General features: G+C 42.5%; 1 protein-coding gene across 3 annotated transcripts in view; it reads right to left on the bottom strand.

The window, feature by feature from the left end:
• The window catches only part of LOC132394514 (uncharacterized), a 171881-nt gene that overhangs the window by 33111 nt on the left and 115554 nt on the right, over positions 1–23216 (bottom strand). For all 3 annotated transcript variants that reach the window (XM_059970780.1, XM_059970781.1, XM_059970782.1), the window contains 2 exons: positions 17950–18024; positions 12138–12242 (listed from right to left, as the gene is read on the bottom strand). In XM_059970780.1, coding sequence (XP_059826763.1) covers positions 12138–12242; positions 17950–18024 — 180 coding nt within the window. The remainder of the gene's footprint in view (positions 1–12137; positions 12243–17949; positions 18025–23216) is intronic.

Raw genomic sequence — 23216 nt, 5'->3', positions numbered from 1 at the left:
TAATCTGTTTGAAAGCCAATTATTTCACATAAGCATCAATTTACAATGTGTTTTTGGTAATGAAGATGGACCCTGAGTTATTCAGGCTTCATAAACACAGGGAAACCCAAACTGTTCAGAAATGGAGCAGAAATCAGACTGAAGAAAGTCCGGGGATCTCTCACACTGGCAGAAAGCAGCGGATCCAATAAGCAACAGAAAAATACACACAAACACATATTTGATAACTTCTGTACTCCCTTATTGAGTGTCTGCACATGCGGAATTGGCAGATACACTGCAGTCACTCTGGGTACATATCCAGCAGATGAGGTAACAATCTACTGCAAATCAGCTTTTCTAGAGATGGTGAAGGTTTCAGTTGATGTGGTCTTGCCTGTGGTGACAATACCCAGCCCCAGCACTGAACTTACACTATGAAGCCTGTTCTGTTGTTGAGCACTGAAGGACAGGAATGAACCCAGGTCACTGGAGCTGTGAGACACTGGCTCGATAATTGTGCTCCTGACCTTTCCTTGTGGCTTATGCTTCCACCTCCAGGTCTCATAGCAATGTGTCAAAAACATTTCAATTCTTCTCTGGTCCTTCTGCCAATTAAAACAGAGTCAGAGAGCTACTCAGCTATGGAAAATGGTCCTTCATCCCAATGAGTTCTCTAAGTGAACTCACCCATGTTTGGTCCACATCTCTCTAAACCTTTCCTGTCCATGTAATTGTTCAAATGCCTTTTAAGCATTGTAACTTCCATATCTCCCTGAACCACTTATCTCTGGCAGTTCATTGTCATGTCTGTGTAAAACAAGTTGTCCATCAGGGCACTTTTAAATCTTTCTCCTCTCTCTTTAAACCTATGCCCTCTAGTACTGGGCTCTTTTATCCTGAGGAAATGGTTTTGGCAATTAACTGCACCCCTTGTGAATTTATAAACCTCTAGCCTCTCTCATCCCTCAGCCTCTACATTGCAGGGATAAATATCCTAGAGTCACAGTCTGGTCCGTGGACTCCAGACTCCAGGTCCTCTTAATTCTCTTTCTTTCTTTCTTTTTAAATCTTTTTATTAATTTTTAAGCAAACATAAATGAAACATGAATACAAAGAGTTTGAGAGTACATAGTTAATAGTTTAAGTAGACATTCAAATATATAATAATCAATATATATAACCTCCCAAACTCATAATATTTATGAACAAAAGAAACAAAAAGAAAAAACCCAAAAAAAAAGAAAAAAAATACTAACCAACATGGGCCATTGCACAATATCAGATATATATACAGTAGAGCCAATAACTCCGAACCTCCATCCAAATAATTAAGGATAATAAAGGTGAGGTTTAGGAAAAGACTCATATGAAAATGTTGAATAAATGATCTCCAAGTTCCTTCAAATTTAACTGAAGGATCAATTCCTTCTAATTTTTTCTAAGCTCAAACGAGATAGTTTGAGAAAACCACTGAAATATAGTTGGAGGATTAATTTCTTTCCAATTCAATAAAATAGATCTCCTAGCCATTAATATAACAAATGCAATCATTCGTCAAGATGAGGAGGATAAGTGACTATTATCCACCACTGGTAAACCAAAAATTGCAGTAATAGGATGCGGTTGGAAATTGATATTCAGAACTATTGAAATAATACTGAAAATATCTTTCCAATAATTTTGCAAACAAGGGCAAGACCAAAACATATGGGTCAATGAAGCAACATCAGAATTACATCTGTCACAGGTTGGATTAACACAAGAGTAAAATCGAGCAAGTTTATCCTTAGACAAATGAGCTCTATGTACAACCTTAAATTGTGTTAGGGCATGTTTAGCACAAATAGAAGACGAATTGACTAATAGTAAAATTTTCTCCCACTGCTCAGTGGATATAAGACAATGAAGTTCTTTTTCCCATTCCTTCTTAATTTGTTCTGATACGTCTGGCTGTATTTTCATGATCATATTATAAATGACAGCTACTAAACTCTTTTGACAAGGATTCAGAGCTAAAATTCTTTCCGTAATGTCCAATGGACATAGTTTCGGAAAACACTGTAACTCATTATACAAAAAATTTCTAACTTGCAAATATCAAAAAAATGAGTTTTAGGTAAATTATATTTATTAGATATCTGTTCAAAGGACATAAAGCTATCATCCAAAAACAAATCATGAAAACACGTTATACTTTTTGTTTTCCATAAAAGAAAAGTTTGATCTATAAAAGAGGACCGAAAAAAAAGTTAGATATTATAGGGCTTGATAAAATGAATTTACTCAAACCAAAAAATTTAAGAAATTGAAACCAAATTTGCAATGTATATTTGATTATAAGATTAGCTATTTGTTTATTCAATTTAGATAAAGAAAAAGGAAGTGAAAACCCTAGAATTGAAAACAATGAAGAGTCTTGTACAGATTTACATTCCAAATTTACCCATTGTGGGCCAATTCTCATCATCTCTCTCAGTATCCCATACTTCCTGCAACTCAGAACTACATGTTCTACTGACTCCTCTTCCTGACATTCCTCACACAGTCCTGTCTGGTGTTTCCCTATCAATTTCAGTGTTTGGTTTAGTGCTCCAGCCTTAACCTAGTCCACACAATTTCCTCTCTTCTGTATCTACTAACTACCCTAGTACCTGCAACACTTTTTTGTATTTGATATAAATGCCTCTCATTCCCCTTCACCCCTACATGAGCTGGAACCCATAGAAATTTTACCTGACCTCCCTGATTTGCAACTCTTGTGACTGACTGAAGGACTTCATGAAGTCCATCTTGCCAGCTGTTTGAGTGAGAAGACCTTAAACTTGCTAGAACTGAAGATGAATCTGAGCATATCAACACCTTGACTAGTCTAGCTTTCTCCATCCACTGCAACACAATTAACACTGCCATCATCTCCACTGTATATACCGTTAATTTATCAGATGTTCTTCTGCTGACTGCAATTGCTTTTGCTGGTATAGCCACCCCAAACCCTGTCACTCCTGTCTCAGGTTCCTTAGCACCATCTGTATAGAACCGAGTATAATCACAATACTTTTCCATCACATGACAATTTAATGCACTTACCAAATCAGTTTTATATTTTCCTTTCTTTTTTACCTCTAACAAATGCCAGTCTACATCAGGCCATACAAGCTTCCATGGAGCTACAACCGGATAAACTACTGAAGGACTTATCCTTAGATCAAACACTCCACATGATCTAGCAATATCATTCCCTAACGACTAAAGTTTTCCCTCTGAAACCTCCCATTTTCCCAGGACTCCTGCTACACTCCTTTATCAGGGTGAGAATCATTGTGCCCCTGCAAATTAACCCAGTAGTTTGCCATCAATTGTGTCCTTTTTAATTCCAAAGGCATTACTCCCATTTCTACCTGCAGGGCTAACACTGGTGATGTTTTAAAAGCCCCACTGCACACTCTCAAAACCTGAGCCTGAATCACATCCAGTTTCCTTATAAGAGACCTAGCTGGTGATCCATATGCTACACTTCCATAATCCAACACAGATCTTACTAAAGCCACATACATTCTCTTTAATGCTGAACAACTTGCTCCCCATTCCCTACCAGTCAAACATCTCATCACATTTGTTATTTTTTTACATTTCCCCTCAACTTTCCTGATATGGTCTGCTCAAGTTAATCGTGAATCAAATATAACTCTCAGAAATTTAAATGATCCAACTCTTTCTAATTCAATCCCATACATCCTTAACTTCTTCACTAACTCAATTCTTTTCCTGGTGAAAAATACAGTTTGAGCTTTTTCTACTAAAAATCTACATCCCCAGTCATAACCCCACTCCACCACTTCATCAATTGCTCCTTGTAGTTTCCTGATAATATGCTCCATGTTCCTGCCTCTTTTCCACAAGGCCCCATCATCTGCAAACAATGACCTACCTATATCCACTGGTACCTTTGTGAAGACACCATTGATCATAATGATGAAAAGTAATGGGCTAATCACACTACCCTGAGGTGTGCCATTTCCACTATGTACTGACTTGATAATTCTGATCCAATCCAAACTTGAATTTTTCTACCAAAAAATCTTTAATCCAATTAAAAACTCTCCCCCCAACCCCCATTTTGTGCAGTTTAATTAATAATCCTTCCTTCCACATCATATCATAGGCTTTTTCAATGTCAAAAAACACTGCAGCTACTGATTCTTTATTTTCCTGGGCCTTTCTTATTTCAGTCTCTAACCTTATCACTGAGTCCATGGAATTCCTTCCCTTCCTAAAACCACACTGATAACTTGCCAGCATTCCTCTCTTCTCAAGATCAGACGATAACCTGTCTGTTACCATCCTTTCCATTATCTTACATATACTTGATGTTAGTGCTATTGGCCCATAGCTAGTGGGTTTTGACGGATCCTTGCCAGGTTTCCTTATTGGAATTACTACTGCTTCTTTCCATACACTTGGTAATCTTCCCTCCTCCCACACTCTGTTATAAAGATACAGTAATTTCAAGAGCACTCCTTCTCCTAGATTTTTTAGCATATTAGATACATATTATAACATAGCATATTAAATCTTTCCCTGGGGTGGTTGGTCTCGATCTCTTTATTGCTCTCACCAGTTCTGCCGAAGAAAATGGATCATCAATTATATCATCTGTTTCTTCCCTCCTGTTTAACACACCTGGGTATTGACTCGTTGTTCTTTCCCTTCTCCTTCTCCCTTCTTCAGACAAATTTTCTGAACTCTGTATCTTTACAAATGACTTGGCCATGATCTCAGCCTTATCCCTGCTGGAGACTGCTGTTTCCTCCTCAGATATCATTACTGGATATTCCCATTTCCTTCTATCTCTCCCCATCCTCTTAATAATTCCCCATACCTCTCCCAAAGGCATTGTTCTTCCTATTTTGTTGCAAAAACTCCTCCAACTTGCCCTTTTAGCTTGACGTATAGTTCTTCTCACCACTGCCTGTGTTTTCTTATATTGAATTAAATGCTGCATATTATGGGTTCTTTTAACTAGCCTGAATGCTCTATTTCTGTTTTTTACAGCCTGACAACATTCCTCTGTCCACCATGGTACCAGTTTTCTTTTCATCCTATTTTTACTCCTGGGTATAGATCCTTTTGCTGCCATAATAATTGCTGAAGTCACCTGACTGTTTAATTCATCTATATTTCCAGAAATGTCAATCTTTGTCAATGCTTCTTCAATTAACTTCTGGAACTTACCCCAATTTACTTTTCCAAACACCTACTTTGGGATTCCACCACCTGATCTTACTTCAATTCTTTCACCCACTGAACATAAAACTGGGTAGTGATCACTGCCTACTGTTGAAGCAGTCCAAACTCCCCAGTTACTAATGCCAGCCAAGACATTAGACACCAACGTAATATCTAATACCAACTCAGTTCCTGTTGTTATGTTTATCCTTGTTCCTCTACCATCATTCATACATACCAAACCCCTTTCTTCCATCAAATCTTCAATTACCTTTACATTTGAATCTGTCATCAGATTCCCCCATATTATGCTGTGAGCATTGAAATCTGCACACCACACTACTTTATGTCTGTTTTGTCCTTGTATCCTTAATAGGCTGTCCAAATCCAACTTTTTACATGGATTGTAGTAGTTAATTATAACCACACCCTCCTCTCTCTCCCACATTTCCACCACTATGTATTCCTGATCATCCCTTTTTTCCAGTACCCTATAAGGTATACCTTGCTTGATTAACATAGCACAACTCCCCCCCCCTCCCAGATTTCTATCTTTCCTTATCATTGTATACCCATATACCATGAAGTCTAAAGCCGGTTTCAACCAAGTTTCCTGGATACACACTACATCTGGTTTTACAACCATGTCCTTAATAAAGTGCTTGAATCCCTGGCCATTGGCCAGCAAGCTCCTTGCATTCCATTGCAAAAGAATCACCATAATGAGTATTAACCAACCCATGACACTTCCTGGCTTGACTGATTAGTGAGGTTCTCCCTCACTTCTTCCCATGTCAGTCCTACTAACCCTAAATGGTTTACTGCTGCTTTGACCACCAGCTGAATTTTGTCACTTTTTCACTTTACCTCAGCCGTACTATTAATCACTTCTGCAATGAATGTTACTAGAGGTTTTTTTTCTACATAAATCCTGTCATTTGTTCTTTGCTGCATCTCTTGCATCCCTATTGCTCCCTGTTCATTGGGAGCACTATTCTGTCCTCTTGACATTCTTACAGCTTCTGCATAAGTGATTTTTCTTTTCACTCTTATTTCTTGAATTTTATTCTCCCGACTCATAACCTTACACCCAATATATGCCGCATTATGAGCTCCTCCATAATTGCAGCATTTTGGTTGCACTCCTGTTCCGTACTTTCCACATTCATGATCACCCCCACATCTACTCTGTCTTTTACAGTTTTTAGCTATGCCAAACCTTTGACAATTACAGCACCTCAATGGTTTTGGCACATACACCCTTACTGGGTAACTCATGAAACCCAGGAACACTTTCCTTGGCACTCTTTCTTCCTCAAATTCAATCAATACTGTTTCACTTTCCTTTTTCATTCCCTCCTTTGTTGTTTTCAGTCTTAGAACATTAATTAATTTTCCCCCTTTGATATTCCTCTTTAACTCCTCCATGTTTATACTCATTGGTACACCCATGATCACTCCTTTAAAACCACCATTTTGTGCTCCCACGCTCCCTGTATACTCCACCTTGCATTTTCCTATCTCTTTTAGCTTGAGCACTTTCTCAAGTTGTTCCTTATTCGCACATCTTACCAGTAGGTTGCCATCATTAAGGACTTTTGCAAATACTATTTCCCCTATCTTATTTGCCAGAGTTGTTGTTAGCACAAACAGGTTAATTTTCTTCATGTGTCCTTGAGCCTTCTCATTATTATGACAACACCTTCTCTCTGAACTTGTTCATCTTCCTCACTTTCAGAGCTCTCTCCACTGTCATTTCTTATTTTTTTATTCCCTTTGTCTCAGTTTTCATTCATCCATTCCCTCACTATCTCCTCATTCCCTTTATTTCTCCCTTCACAATAATCCATTTCTCCCCAGCTGCCTACCTCTGATCCCAACTCCCTAACCCGCTCCTTCTCCACTCTCTTTCCCTCAAACCCCCCCCCCCCCCCCCACTCACCTTGACTGCCATTACCAGACCCGGACGACCCGCTCCCAGCAATTCCCACTCCTTCCCCACTCTCTTTCCCTCAACAAGTTCCAAACCACATTCACACACGCACCAGCCTCCAGCCAACTCAGCCATTATGGTCCAACTCCCAGCTAACGGGCTAATCCAGAATGGTGTGCTCGGTTTATCTGCCGCCAGCACAAGTGACCTGCCTCGGCACCATGCTCCCGCCCCGGACTCTGGGTCCTCCGACTCTCCCTTCTTCTGGCTTGGACACAAGCATTTGCGCCTGGTGCTCATCTTGTTGGCTGGGAATATAAGTGGCTCTGGAATTGAGGGCAGTTGGGGGGTTTTCCCATCAGTCTTTGTTTGGAGGAACCCACAGGAGGAAGGTGAGTTCCTTCAAGTGGGTTATGGATTTGGCTGTTCCGTAGCCTGCCGAGGTAACCGGCCACCTCGAGTCTTGAGGTAACCCCAGACGAGCCCCTTCCTGTCCCTAGCCTCTGTTGGGTAAGTCAGGCTGGTTGGTGTTGCCCTGCAGTTGGTTCTGTCCATTCCCATTCCTCACCTCTGTTGGGTCCTGCCCAGGACTCCCACGTTCTGCCCAGGAGTTCTGCGGCCCAAAAAGGAGGCTGGATCCAAGAACCCAAGACACTATCTGCTACTGTCCCTTCCTGACTCTTGCCTCCATCGGGTAAGCAGGCCTGTTGCTGTTGCCCTGTGGTTGGTTTTGTCCCTTCTGGTTCCTTGCCTCTGTCAGGTTGTGTCCTGTGTCCTGCCCAGGAGGTTAGCTTCATGAACCCAAGAGCCTGGCCCCAACCCTAACCTCTAAGAACCCCAGGCCTCCCTGACCTCCAAGATCTCCATGAACACCACAGGCTGTGACCTGTCCCATCCTTTAGTTTTGTCTTCCCTGTTCCTAGTACTTCAGTGTCTGTGGCCTGCATTTGGGTCCAGCCCTATGACACCTAGCCTGTCCAGCCTCTCCTTACAACCCAAACCTCCAGTCCCCATAATATCATCAGAAACATTATTGCGCACCCTCCAGTTTCATGACATCCTTCCAATATCAGGAAGACCATTATTGCACATAGTACTCCAAATCTGTCAAAAGCTGTTACACGTTCATTCATTTCAGTCTCATTTGCTTCCCTAGACAGTCTCTCCTCATACCTAGAGTTCTCCAGCCCTGGTAACATTGTCATAACTCTCCTCTGTACCTTGTTTCTGTAGAGTGGTGAACAGAAATGAATGCATTGCTCCAGATGTGGCCTAATTAACAAACTTCATATGGTTCTGCTACATGGACATACTTTTGCATTCTACACTGGCCAACGAGAGTAAACAGTGAGGCTTCTTTACTTTTTCCACCCAACTTGCTCCCTTCTGGGATCTGTGCTCATGAACATTGAGAGTTGTCAGGTCCTCCCCATGCCTTAGTCTTCTGTTTACTGTTTGTTCCTTTGCCTAGTTTGCCCTCTCCAAAAGCACTGCTGTAAGCATTTCCAGACTGAATTCCATTTCCTATTTTGTGTATCCAAGGAGACCGGTGATATCTTCCTGTGACCCAGACCTTTCTTCTTCACTGTCAACCAAACTGCTGATATTGTGATCAACTGGAAACTTCCTGCAACACACACAAAATGCTGGTGGAATGCAGCAGGTCAGACAGAATCTATAGGAAGAAGCGCTGTCAAAGTTTCGGGCCGAGACCCTTCGTTGGGACTTTTCATACTGAGAGTAAGAACTAATTCTGCTAGATTGAGGAGAGTGGTGTTAGAGAGGAATTGGTTAGGTCTGGAATCCAAAAAGAAGCGGAGAGCTTTGAGACCTTCCTGGTGGGGAATGGAGGTATATAGGGACTGGACATCCATGGTGAAAATAAGGTGGTGGGGGCCAGGGAACTTAAAAGCATTGAAAAAATTCAAAGCGTGAGAAGTGTCACAAACATAGATGGGAAGGGATTGAACAAGGGGGGATAAAACAGTGTCAAGGTATGCAGAAATGATTTCAGTGGGGCAGGAGCAAGCTGAAACAATGGGTCTACCTGGACAGGCAGGTTTGTGGATCTTGGGTAGGAGGTAGAAACAGGAAGTGTGGGGTGTGGGAACTATGAGGTTGGTGGCAGTGAATGGGAGATCGACAGAGCTGATAAGGTTGGTGATGGTATAGGAGACAATGGACTGGTGTTCCTTAGTGGGATCATGATCAAGGGGTAAATAAGAGGAGGTATCAGAGAGTTGTCACTGTGCCTCGGCCAGGTAGAAGTCAGTACGCCAGACAACAACAGCTCCCCCCTTATCAGTGGGTTTTATAGTGAGGTTGGGATTGGTGCGGAGGGAGTGGGGAGTAGAGCGTTCGGAAGGAGATGAGGTTGGAATTGGAACAAGGTGTGGTGAAGTCGAGATGGTTGATGTCCTGTTGGCAATTAGCAATAAAGAGATCCAGAGCAGGCAGAAGACCAGATTGGGGTGTCCATGAAGAGGAGGAGGGTTGAAGATGGGAGAAGGGGTCATCGGTGGGTGTAGGAGAGTCCTTGCCAAAGAAGTAAGCTCGAAGACGGAGCAGACGGAAGAAGTGTTCAGCATCATCACGTACGCAGAACTCGCTGAGGTATGGGTGAGGGGGGACAAAGGTGAGGCCCTTACTGAGGACAGAGCGCTTTGCCTCAGAGTTGAAAGTCGGAGGGAATGGTAAAGACCCGGCATGGATGAGAGATGGGATCAAAGGGGGGTGGGAGCCTGGTGGTGTCAGTGGAGCACGGAGGGTTGGGGTGAGAGGAAGATGGTGCCTCTGAGGGCCCAGGAGCTGACGATGGGATCTGAGGGAGAGGGGATTGCAGAGTGGTGGTGGGGGAAGGGGAGATGGGAGTCACAATCACAGCATGTGAAAACCCAGCCTAGAGTGCAAGGCTGGAGTCGCAGTCAGTGGTTGTGCAATCGCTTTGAAGCTGTCCATTGTCATTGGAGCATGCATTGATGGTGCTGGAGTCTGGGTTTTGAATATGCCCTGGGTTGCTGGGGCAGCAGAGGTTGACGGCCGGGCCCGTAGCCACGATACAAAGTCCATCAGAAACTTCCTGATCCTGTTCCTCAATTCAAGTTCAAATCATTGACATGAACAAGGGACCTATTTCTGAGCCCTGCTTAACTCACCACACATGGCCCTCCAGACACTGAAACTCCCATTGATCCTCACTGTTTACTTTTTCCCTCTTGAACAAATTTTTATTCCAACACCATCTTTTCTTGGATCCCATAGACATTTAGTTTCTTGGGTATGCCATGAGGAACGTTAACAAAACCTTGCTAAGACTCATGTCAGGAGAAGAGGCTTTAACACACTCTCATCTCACCTGTTAAGAGGCAACTTTCAAGTTCAAGTTCATTGTTATTCAACCAGATACATGTATACTGCAAAACAAGACAATTGTCCCCTGGAGTAAGGTGCACAATACAGTACACCTCAGTACAGTAAATCACATGCATAACACAAAGTAATATTAGTACAAAGAAATTACAAATAAGAAGATGCATAAGGGACTTTAACAAAAATTTGCTAAAATCCATGTCATGATGTGGAGCTCTACCACTCTCTCACCTTACCTTGATCAGGATTAAGGAGCAACTTTCAAGTTCAAGTTCACGATTAAATATATTGTCATTCAGCCAGATACATGTATAATGGCAAATGAAACATCTTTCCACTGGACTAAGGTGCGCAACACAGTACATATAACTCATATCCGTAATATTACAAGAAATAAATTAACAAATAACAAGGTGCACATACAAGTGAAAAGTAAACAGGATAACACTACTGGTGTTTCGTACATGATCAGACCTGGGTGGTGGCAGGAAGTTCAATAGTTCAATGGCATGGGGGGGGGGGGAAAGAAGCTGTTTCCCATCCTAACAGTTTTTGTCCTAATGCTACGATACTTCCTGTCTAATGAAGGGGATCAAAGAGATTAATGGACAGATGGAAGAGATCACTGGCAATGTTAAGAACCCTGTGCACACAACACACCTGATAAATATCTCTAATGGGTGAAAGAGATACCCTGATGATCCACTCAGTAATCCTTGATAGGGACTTGCAATCAGATGCTTTGCAATTCCCGTACCAGACAGAGATGGTAGGTAGGGGTAGGTGATTCAAGGACAAGAGGGCAGGTTTGAAGGACATCCTTTTAGAACTGAGATGTGGAGAAATTACTTTAATCAGAGGGTTGTAAATCTGTGGAATTTGCTGCCACAACCGGTATGGAGGTGAAGTCATTGGGTGTAATTAAGGCAGAGATAGATAGGTTCTTGATTAGGCAGGGCATCAAAGGGTATGGGGTGAAAGCAGGGGAGTGGGGATGACTGGAAGAATTAATATAAGCCCATGATTGAATGGCGGAGCAGCCTCAATGGGCTAAATGGCCTACCTCTGCTCCTATTTCTTATTGTCTTATGGTCTTATAGATGGAGCTGATCAGGACACTCTTGACTATGCTCCTGTAAAAATTGGTTATCATGGGGGATGGGGAGGGGTAGCCTCACTCACCTCAATCTCTCCAGGAAGTAGAGATACAGCTGTCTTTTCTTGACAAAAGAGGTGGTGTTGAGGGACCAGGTAATAGCATCTGTTACTTACACTCTCAGAAACTTGGTGCTCTTGACTGACCCCATGGAGGAGCCACATGTGTGCAGTGAGGAGTGGTCCCTCACTCCTCACCTCTACATCACGAGTCACAGCACCTTTGACAACATGATGTGTGTAACACAATTCAGTTGAGACATTTTACCCTCAAGTACCATCTCTGACGCCAGGTCAGAGGTGAGTCCGGAATCGTTCCAGCAGTGGTGTCACTGTGAAACACCACTCCACAACTGGGCAAAAATACAGGGTAATTTCATCCCTCATGTCTCAGGGACCCAGAGTATTGGGTGTTTTTTCAAATTAATTCAATTTCCTTGGTTTAAACACAACTGTAGACAATAACACTTACCTCTGTACCAAAAGATCACCAATGCAATAAAAAGCATCAGGAACAACACGTCCACTATGATTGATGCAGCAAGCATTACAGGGTAGTAAAAACCTGCAAATATAACTAAATTCAAACGAGAAAGTGTGAGACAGTGCATCAGAAAAGTGACCAAGAGAACTATCAGCTGTTGCCAAAACCAGTTTGTTCCCCTTAACTCCAGCAGGGAAGGGATGTACTAAACACTGCCCAGTCTTGTCTGTGGCTCCTGGTCTGCACCAACTGACTCTACCTGCTGTGCTGGGTGATTAAGCCTCTGAATTGTCACACCGGCCGAAAGTAGATTCACTCACTCACTCTTCCTCAGTCAGTATTTCCCTGTTACTTGCTGCCAATATTCTGCACTGGGTTCTCCTTCTGGTGTTGAGACGGCCAAATCTTGATGAGCACACTGTCAGAAGCTGGAGAAATTAATATTCATACTGTCTCCAACCTGATGGTATGAACATCGATTTCTCTAGCTTCTGGTAATTTCTCCATCCCCCCCCCTTCTTTCTTCTTCTTTGATTCTCTATTCTGGCTTCCCTCTCAGCTCTTCTCCTTAGATGTCTATCACTTTCCTCTGGTGCTCCTCCTCCTTCCTTTCCTCTTATGGACCACTCTCCCCTCCAATTCAACTCCTTTGTTAGCCATTTGCCTTTTCCACCGACACCCAGTTTCCCAGCTTCTCACTTCAACCCTTCCCCCACCCAGCTACTTTCCCCCTTACGTGGCTTCACCTATCACCTTCTAACTGGTACACCCTCCCTCCCCCCACTTTCTTATTCTGGCTGTTTCCATTTTCTTTCTGGCCCTGATGAAGGGTTAGCCGAAACATCAACTCTTTATTCATTTCCATAGATGCTAAGTTCCTCAAGCATTTTGTGTGTGTTTCTCTGGATTTCCAGTATCTGCAGAATCTCTTGTGTTAATAGACAATAGACAATAGGTGCAGAAGTAGACCATTCGGCCCCTCGAGTCTGCACCGCCATTCTGAGATCATGGCTGATCATTCACTATCAATACCCAGTCCCTGCCTTGTCCCCATATCCCTTGATTCCCCTATACATCAGCTATCTATCTAGCTCCTTCTTGAAAGCATCCAGAGAATTGGCCTCCACCGTCTTCCGAGGCAGTGCATTCCACACCTCCACAACTCTCTGGGAGAAGAAGCTCTTCCTCAACTCTGTTTTAAATAACTGACCTCTTATTCTCAATCCATGCCCTCTGGTACTGGACTCTCCCAACATCTGGAACATATTTCCTGCCTCAATCCTATCAAATCCTTTAATTATCTTAAACGTTTCAATCAGATCCCCTCTCAATCTCCTCAATTCCAGTGCGTACAAGCCCAATCTCTCCAATCTCTCTGCGTAAGACAGCCCTGCCATCCCAGGAATCAACCTAGTGAATCTACGCTGCAAGGACCACAATCCATTGTTCTTTTGCAATAAATTAATAAACACAAGAAAATAAGAGGGGAGTCGGTCACTCAGCTCCTTAAACCTGACCCACCATTCAATACAATTGGAGCTAATCTGCCCCAGGCCCCATCTCTTCTTTTGTTTCACTTCCACACAATCCTGAATTTGCAAATCTTTTTAAAAAATTATCCAACACTTCTTTAAATACCTCCGAACTGCTTGTAGTGGGAAAAGCCAGTGATCCCAAGAGGTACCCTTATGGATCACTTCCGGACTGCCTGCAGTCCTTAATTGTTCTTAAACAAGGACTGTGCATAGTACCAAGTGGGTCTCCAACACTCTGCTCAACTGTAACAGTACATCCTCATTTCTAAACTCCAAATCCCTTGCAGTTAAGGCTAATATGTCACTCCAGTTCCTAATTACTTGCTGCATCAGATCGTTTGTGAATCTTTTATCTTGATCCCTCTGCAATTCACTCATTTACAATTCCTCCTATTAACATAACAGTCTGATTCCTCTTCCTCAAGGGCTTCACCTCACACTCTCCTGTTTTAAACTCCAAGTGCTGAGTTATCACCCACTCATTGACTCAATCGAAATTCTATTGTACAGTCTGAATTTCCTCATTGGAACTTGCTTTTCCTCCAGTTTTGATGAATTTCAATTCTCGTTTATGACATTATCTTAATCAATAATTAGTAACTCTGCTTTCCCACGGGGATCGGATCACTGGTGCTCTTGGATTTTCACTATTTAGAATCTGTCAGCTCTGGCTTTAATAGAAAATGAAAATGTTGGAAGCATACAGCAGTTGAATGCATCTGTGGAAGGTGAAACAGAGTTGATGTTACATATTCCAGACACTATCAGACTTTTTGATTGTCACTGAGCAGCACACAGACAGAGAGATCGGAAGCCTGAGAAAACATAGTTCACTCCCATTGGATGATTGAGTAGAATAGGCAGTGACTTACTACAACTTGGAGCTTTGAGCAGCACCCAATCAGTGTTTGGATTGATTGACAAGAACAAATTAAAGTAAGATGAGGTAAGCAGAGTGGCCATTGTCCACACGGACACTGTTGGAGTGGTCAGAGTTAGAGTGGAGATTTTGAGGCCTTAGATCTTCGAGGCTTCAGCAAGGATAGCTTTTCATCAGAGAAGGCAAAAAAAAGCTGCAGATAGACTTTTTCCTGCAATGTTTATTGTTTTTCCTTCTGTATAGTTGCATATTTAGGAACAGTAGCTGGAGCTAGAACTGGATTAGCTCTCTGTCATTCGGGAGGCTGAGAGTGTGACAGACAGGACATATCAAGAATTAGTTACACCGGGTGACAGACAAGAGGGAAACAAGGTTAAAGAGCCAGTGCAGAGTATGGCTGTGGCAATGCTCCTCAACAACAGGTATACCACTTCGGATACTGTTGGGCGAATGAACTAGCAGAGGAAAGTCACAGCAATCAGGTCTCTGTCTCTGTGATTCAGAAGGGACAGTGGGAAAAGAGGTGAGCTGTGCTGTAAGGGGATTCATTAGTTAGGGAACAGAAAGGAGGTTCTGTGGATGAGAATGGAAGCACCAGTTGGTATGTTGCCTCCAGAGTGCCAGGGTCCAGGATATCACAGATAAAGTCCTCAGCAATCTTAAGTGGGAGGGTGAACAGCCAGAAGTCATGGTCCATGTAAGTCCCAGGAATGATGAGGGTCTGCAAAGTGAGTTCTATCCTTGCAGCAAGGTTTGCTAGTGCTGCATGGGGTGGGGGTAGGGATTTGGGGAGGGATTTAAACTAGAGTTGCAGGAGGATGGATTGGACCAATTCAGGATTTCTTATGGAGTTTATGAGGAAGTTACCAGTAGATCTTGTCTACATGGATTTCAGTTAGGCCTTTGGAAAGCCCCGCATGGAATGGTGGTTAAGAAGGTTTAGTTACTTAGCATTCAAGATGAGGTCATAAATGGGATTAGACTCTGGCTTTGTAGGAGAAGCCAGAGAGTTGCCTCTCTGACTGGAGGCTTGTGATGAGTGGAGTGCTGCAGGGATTGGTGCTGGGTCTGTTGGTGTTTGCCATGTATATCAACGATCTGAATGATAATATTGTTAACTGGACCAGCAAATTTGAGCATGATACTGAGAATTGGGGGTGTAGTGGACATCGAGGAGGACCATCATAGCTTATAGGAGGATCTGGACCAGGTGTATAAATGGACTGAAAAATGGCAGATGGAATTTAATGCAGACAAGTATGAGGTATTCCACTTCAATAGGTTCAACCAGGGTAGGCCTTACACAGTGAATGGTACAGTACTAAAGAGTGCAGTAGAATGAAGGGATTTGGGAATACAGGTCCATAAATCACTGAACATGGTGTCGAAGGTTGATATGTCATAAAGAAAGTTTCTGGCACATTGGCCTTCATAAATCAAGTTATTGAATACAGGAGACAAAATGTTATGTTGAAGTTGTAGCAGACATTAGTGAGACCTAATTTAGGTTAGTTTGTGCAGTTTTGGTCACCTACCTACAGGAAAGATATAAACAAGTTTGAAGGAATACAGAGAAGATTTACAAGCATGTTGCTGGGTCTGGAGGGCCTGAGTTATATTGGAAGATTTAATACATTCAGTCTCTATCCTTGGAACATAGAAGATTGAGAGGAGAATTGATACAGATTTGCAAAATTTTGAGGGGTATAGATGGGGTAAACGTAAACAAGCTTTATCAACTGAAGTTGGGTGGAATTTCAAATGGAGATCATGGGTTAATTATGAAAGATGAAAAGATTAAGGGTAACATGAAGGGAAAGTTCTTCACTCAAAGGATCATGAGAATGTGAAATGTGCTGCCAGTGTAAGCTCTATTTTAGCCTTTAAACCAAAGTTTGGATAGGTACATGAATGGTAGGGGTTTGGAGGGATATGGTCACAGTGCAGGTCAATGCAAGTAGGCAGTTTAAATGCTGTGTGTGCTGTACCTCAACATAACCTTATAACAGAGAATGTGGTGCAGGGGTGGGTGGGTCAAGGAGAAAATCTCTGATTGGCTGTTATTGTTGTAATTGGAAGCACAAGCTTCTTTGTCAGTGTCACACATCACAAATAACAGGGCTGTAGGACATGTCCTGTTAATAGAGAGAGGAAAAAAAAAACATGAGGTAATGTCGGATAGTTGACTGGTAGAAATAACTAGCTCTGACAAAGATAAACAGAGAAAGCCAGTTACCTGAAAGTAGTGAATTCAATATCGAGTCCAGAAAGCTGTGACGTGCCCTGAAATTAAATTCCTCAAACCTTACATTGGGATTGTAACATTGCAGGAGGCCACAGACAGAAGGGTAAGAGTGAGAAAGTGATGAAGAATTAAAATCACAGACAAGAGGGAGCTCAGGGTTGTTCCTTCGGCCTGAACACATGTGCATTGCAAACAGATTATCAAATTTGCATTTGGATTCTCTGATATAGAGGAGATCACAGTGTGAACACTAAATTCAGTCCTGTTAATTAGAAGTGCAAATAAATCACTACTTCACTTGGAAGGACTGTCTGGGTCCCTGATTGGTGGGAAGGGAAGAGGTGAAAGGGCAAAGTTTGTACTTCCTCTGGTTGCATAGGAACATGTCTGAAAAAGAGTGGGAATGGGAGGGACTGAAGAGCAGGTCAGGAAAATGTGAAGACAGCAATCCCTTCAAAATGTTGAACCTGGTGGTGGAATCTTTTTCAAGTTGTGGAAATTGTGATGCTACAATGCAATTCTTCTTTTCATCCAATCTTGTGAACTTGAGACACCGCAAATCATCCCTACACTGTACTGTAACATACATTCCATTCCATGAGATTCAACCTGTTTTACTAAATCCCTTCTGGAAGTCCAGAAAAACAATCTGGCTTTCCATAACTTGTCTATAATTTCTCAAAATTCTATGTGGCCAGCTAAATTGAACACACATTGAAACTAAAATGGATATTTAGATATCTTAAACCATAACATCATAAGACCTAGGAGCAGAATTAGGCCATTTGGCCCATCGACTCTGCTGTGCCATTCAATCATGGCTGGTCCTTTCTTTTCTCCTCCTAAACCCCAGTTCCCAGTCTTCTCCCCATAACCTTCCATGCTATGTTCAGTCTAGAACCTATCAATCTCTGCCTTAAACATACCCAATGACCTAGCCTCCACAGCTACATGTGGGAACAAATTCCACATATTCACCACAGTTTTCTGAGTCCTCAGCTGTGGAGCTAAGGGCTGTATGTGTTTGTGGTCCAGATGAAGCAGCTCACAATGTTCTGACAGAGACACTTTATTCTATCCCTCTGCTCAGTACCAAGTAGACCATTTCATGTAAATACAGAATTATGTTCAAACACTTACCTGGAATCAAAGTAAGGACAGTAATGGTCATTAAGGATATCAGGTTAAAGATACCAGTTTCGAAGAACACCAATTCTAAAAAAAATCAAAAACATTTGAAATCGTCAGAATCAGAATTCAGAATCAGGTTTATTGTCACTGACATTGTTGTAAAATTTGTTTTTTTGTGGCAACTGCATAGTGCAATAAATAAAATATACTATGAACTACAATGAGAGATACAGTCATGTAAAAAGAGAGTAACAATAGCGAGGACATCTTCATGGATTCATGGAGCATTCAGAAATCTGATGACAGAGGGGAAGAAGCTGTTCTTATATCATTGAATGTGTGTCTTCAGGCTCCTGTGCCTCCTCCCTGATGGTAGTAATCCCCCTGAGTTACAATCTACACAACTTATTCAAAACTTGCATCAATGAAGTGCTGCAGTGAACAGAGATGAACCCGGGCTTGGTCAGGTTCATTGTGATATTCAGTGTCCTAACATGAGGCAATCAACCAGCTCAGAACTGGACCAGACATTCAAGCATTGGACTGAAGGAGGTTCAGAGAGCTCTCACACACTGGCAACAAGTGGAGAGACCAGGGAGGGACCAAAAGCATCTTCTGGTTCCCTCTGGAAACACTACATTTGATAACTTACTGACCCACAGGCATCACATGTGGAAATGACAGGTACTCTGTAGTTTGTCCGTGTGTACATCCAGTGGATGGGATATCAGGCCACTGTAAATCAGTTCTGCTGAATTATCCCAGTGACCAGGAGGACTGCAATTAAACATTTTGCCAGTGACTGAGTTCCATGTCTGACAGTACAGCCTGTTCTGATGCAGAGAATCACAACATCACTGTTTCCAGCTGTTCAATGGCATCGAACTGCGTTCTGGTTCAAATTGAAAACTGAACTCCATGAGCGTGCAGGCTGAACAGTCCACATGCTGGAACATTTTATGTAGGCGTGGGCAGAGGATGCCGGGGAGTTTCACTGTTAATTGGTGATCAGTTCCTGCGAATTGGAGGGTGGCTAGTGTTATCCCACTTTTCAGGAAAGGAGGGAGAGAGAAAACAGGGAATTATGGACCGGTTAGCCTGACGTCAATGGTGGGAAAGATGCTGGAGTCAATTATAAAAGAGGAAATTACGACAGATTTGGATAGCAGTAGAAGGATCAGTCCAAGTCAGCATGGATTTACGAAGGGAAATTCATGATTGACTAATCTTCTGGAGTTTTTTGAGGATGTAACTATGAAGATAGACAAGGGAAAGCCAGTGGATGTAGTGTACCTGGACTTTCAGAGAGCCTTTGATAAAGTCCCACATAGGAGATTAGTGGGCAAAATTCAGGCACGTGGTATTGGGGGCAGAGTTCTGACATGGATTCAAAATTGGCTGGCTGACAGGAAAAAAAGAGTAGCAATTAATGGGTCCCTTTCGGAATGGCAGGCTGTGACCAGTGGGGTATTGCAAGGTTTGGTGCTGGGACCGCAGCTGTTTACAATACACATTAATGATTTAGATGAAGGGATTAAAAGTAACATTAGCAAATTTGCCGATGACACAAAGCTGGGTGTCAGTGTGAAATATCAGGAGGATGTTATGAGAATGCAGGGTGACTTGGACAGGCCAGGTGAGTGGGCAAATGTATGGCAGATGCAGTTTAATGTGGATAAATGTGAAGTTATCCACTTTGGTGGCAGGAACAGGAAGGCAGATTACTATCTAAATGGAGTCAAGTTAGGAAAAGGGGAAGTACATCGAGATCTGGGTGTTCTTGTACATCAGTCAATGAAAGCAAGCATGCAGGTACAGCAGGCAGTGAAGAAAGCTAATGCATGCTGGCCTTTATAACAAGAGGAATTGAGTATAGGAGTAAAGAGGTCTTTCTGCAGCTGTACAGAGCCCTGGTGAGACCCCACCTGGAGTATTGTGTGCAGTTTTGGTCTCCAAATTTGAGGAAGGACATTCTTGCTATTGAGGGAGTGCAGCGTAGGTTCACAAGGTTAATTCCCGGAATGGCAGAACTGTCATATGTTGAAAGATTGGAGCGACTGGGCTTGTATACAATGGAATTTAGAAGGATGAGAGTGGATCTGATTGAAACATATAAGATTATTAAGGGATTGGACACGCTAGAGGCAGGAAGCATGTTCCCGCTGATGGGCGAGTCCAGAAGTAGAGGCCACAGCTTAAGAATAAGGGGTAGGCCATTTAGAACAGAGATGCAGAAAACCTTTTTCACCCATAGAGTGGTGTATTAATGAGAATGCTCTGCCCCAGAAGGCAGCGGAGGCCAAATCTCAGGATGCTTTCAAGAGAGAGTTAGATAGAGCTCTTACAGATAATGGGGTCAAGGGATATGGGGAGAGGGCAGGAACGGGGTACTGATTGTGCATGGTCAGCCATGATCATAGTGAATGGCGGTGCTGGCAAGAAAGGCCGAATGGCCTACTCCTGCACCTACTGTCTATTGGTTTGGATCCTTGGGATTCCTTTCCTTCATCCAGCATCTCCTTTAATTCATTTGCCATTGTTTATTAATTTTGTAACTCAGAGCAATTTTTATGTCTTGTCCTGTACTGCTGCCACAAATCGACAAATTTCACTCGATATGTCAGTGATAGTAAACCTAATTGTGATTCATTCAGGTGTTGCTGCTGGGTCCAGTATTTATTGTTCATGTTCAGTTGCTCTTGAGAAAGTGGTGCTGAGTTGACCTCTTGTTTTGCACCCGTCCCATATTCCCACCCTGTTCAAATATCTCTCACCCAAGTCTTTCCCCATTTTCACATCTTCCAGCTCCACTCACTCAAGCCTGAGAGCTCTGGTCCTGCTTGAAAAATTGGCTGTACCAACAATCAACAGATCTGCCTGTTTTCAACTTAACATCACTCTAGGTTCTAATCTCAACCAAATTGCCTGTTGAAAGATTATCGTGAATATAAAAATGATGCCTCAGCTCCAGCCTTTAACTTTTGCAGCAACTTATCAGGATGCCATGAAGGTTGTGATCGATATTATACATCTGTCTCTACAGCTTCCCTCCTTCAGACTACCCACTGGATCAACCCTTCGAAATGTTACCCATCACTCCGGTACTGAAAAGTGTATCTGTCTCTCGATTCATCTGTCTCTATATTCTACCTCATCTCCTTGCCAAGTCTGACATCCACAGATGCTCCCACACATCACCCTTGCCCATACTCTCCTGTCTTTTTTTGTTTCCTTTGTATACAGCAATCTCATTTGCTGTTGTCCAATTTAATGGCAACTTTTCAGAATGGGAGAACATTTAAATTGCTGCATGAAGTATGTCATTGGCTGTCTCTTTTAGACCCCAGGATGAAGTCCATCTGGATATGCAACTTGTGAGATGGCAGCTCCAGAAATTGACTGAGTATTTCTTCCCCGATCGTAATTTTCTCAGATTTGTTGCCCAATACTGGTTCTCACTCTGATTACAGCTCAAAGCTCATCAATACTTTCAGAAACTTCTTTGACTTTACTACTCACTTCCCCCTTCCTCTCTGTAGTCTATAAACCTTTATATTTATGCTGTAAACCTCTCTTCCTCAACAAGTTTTATCTTTGTGCTTTCAGCAATTTTATGTCAATAGTTTGAACCCTGGATAGTTTACAACTTGGAGAGGAAGAAGGAGAATATGTTCCCTTGTGCTGACTAACTGGAAAGTTCCATTGAAAACAAAAATATTGCAAATCTCTAGGCAATCTCACCGATAGTTGTCCTGATACTGATTTCTATTAATGATTAGAGGGATACCTACCATGCAAATACGTCACCATTACTGAGACAAAGGGGATTCTTTCCCTCATTCCTCAGCTGATTTTATTTTAGACCATAAAACCATGAACCATAACACATAGGAGCAGAATTAGGCCATATGGCCCATTGAGTCATGGCTGATCTTTTTTTTCTCCTCCTCAACCCCAGTTCCCGGCCTTCTCCCTGTAACCTTTGATGCCATATCCAATCAAGAACCTATCAATCTCTGCTGTAAATACACTCAATGACTTGACCTCCACAGCTGCAACAAATTCCACAAATTCACCACCCTCTGGCTGAAGAAATTTCTCCACATTTCTGTTTAGAAAGGGCACCCCTCTATTCTGAGGCTGTGCCCTCTTGTTCCAGACCCTCCCACCATGGGGAACATCCTTTCCACCTCTACTCTGTCTAGGCCTTTCAATATTCAAAAGGTTTCAATGAGATCTCCCCATCATTCTGAATTCCAGCGAGTATAGACCCAGAGCCATCAAACATTCCTCGTATGATAACCCTTTCATTCCTGGAATCATCCTTGTGAACCTCCTCTGGAACCTCTCAAATGCCAGCACACCTTTTCTAAGATGAAGAGCCGAAAACTGTTCACAACACTCAAGGTCTCACTAGTGCCTTATAAAGCCTCAGTATCACATCTCTGCTCTTGTATTCTGGACCTCTTGAAGTGACTGCTAACATTCCTCACCTTCCTCACCACTGACTCAACCTGCAAGTTAACCATTAGGGTGTTCTGCACAAGAACTCCCGAGTCCCTTTGTATCTCAGGTTTTTGCATTTTCTCCTTTTTTATAAAATAGTCCACACATTTATTTCTACCACCAAAGTACATGACCATGCATTTTCCAACATTGTGTTTCATTTGCCACTTTCTTGCCCATTCTCCTAATCAGTCCAAGTCCTTCTGCATCCTACCTGTTTCCTCAACACTACCTGCCCCTCCACCAATCTTCGTATCTTCTGCAACCTTGGCAACAAAGCCAACTTTTCCTTCATCTAAATCATTTATATACAGCATATAAAGAAGTGGTCCCAACACCAGTCCCTGCAGAACACCACTAGTCACTGGCAGCCAACCATAAAAGGATCCTTTTATTCCCACTCTCTGTCTCCTACCAATCAGACAATACACTGACCATGTTATTAACTTCCCTGTAATACCATGGGCTCTTAACTTCAGAAACAACCTCATGTGTTGCACCTTGTCAAAGACCTTCTGAAAGTCCAAACATACAACATCCACTGCATCTCTTTTATCCATCCTACTTGTAATCTCCTCAAAGAATTCCAATAGGTTCATCAGGCAGGATTTTGAAGTTGAACAACACCATGTGTCAAACACCAGTCAGCTGAGACCGCTTCATCTCAAGCCATCTTCTTCTAAAGATCCCTCTGGGGTCAGGTAAGAGACGGTAGCACTGTGACCAACACTTCACAACTGGGTGAAAAATGATGCAGTTTCATCCCGCAG

This window comes from Hypanus sabinus, chromosome 5 (genome assembly GCF_030144855.1).
Source record: "Hypanus sabinus isolate sHypSab1 chromosome 5, sHypSab1.hap1, whole genome shotgun sequence".
NCBI classification, from domain to species: Eukaryota; Metazoa; Chordata; class Chondrichthyes; order Myliobatiformes; family Dasyatidae; genus Hypanus; species Hypanus sabinus.
Note: the sequence above shows the minus strand (reverse complement) of the source record. Positions and strands in the feature narration are given on the sequence as shown.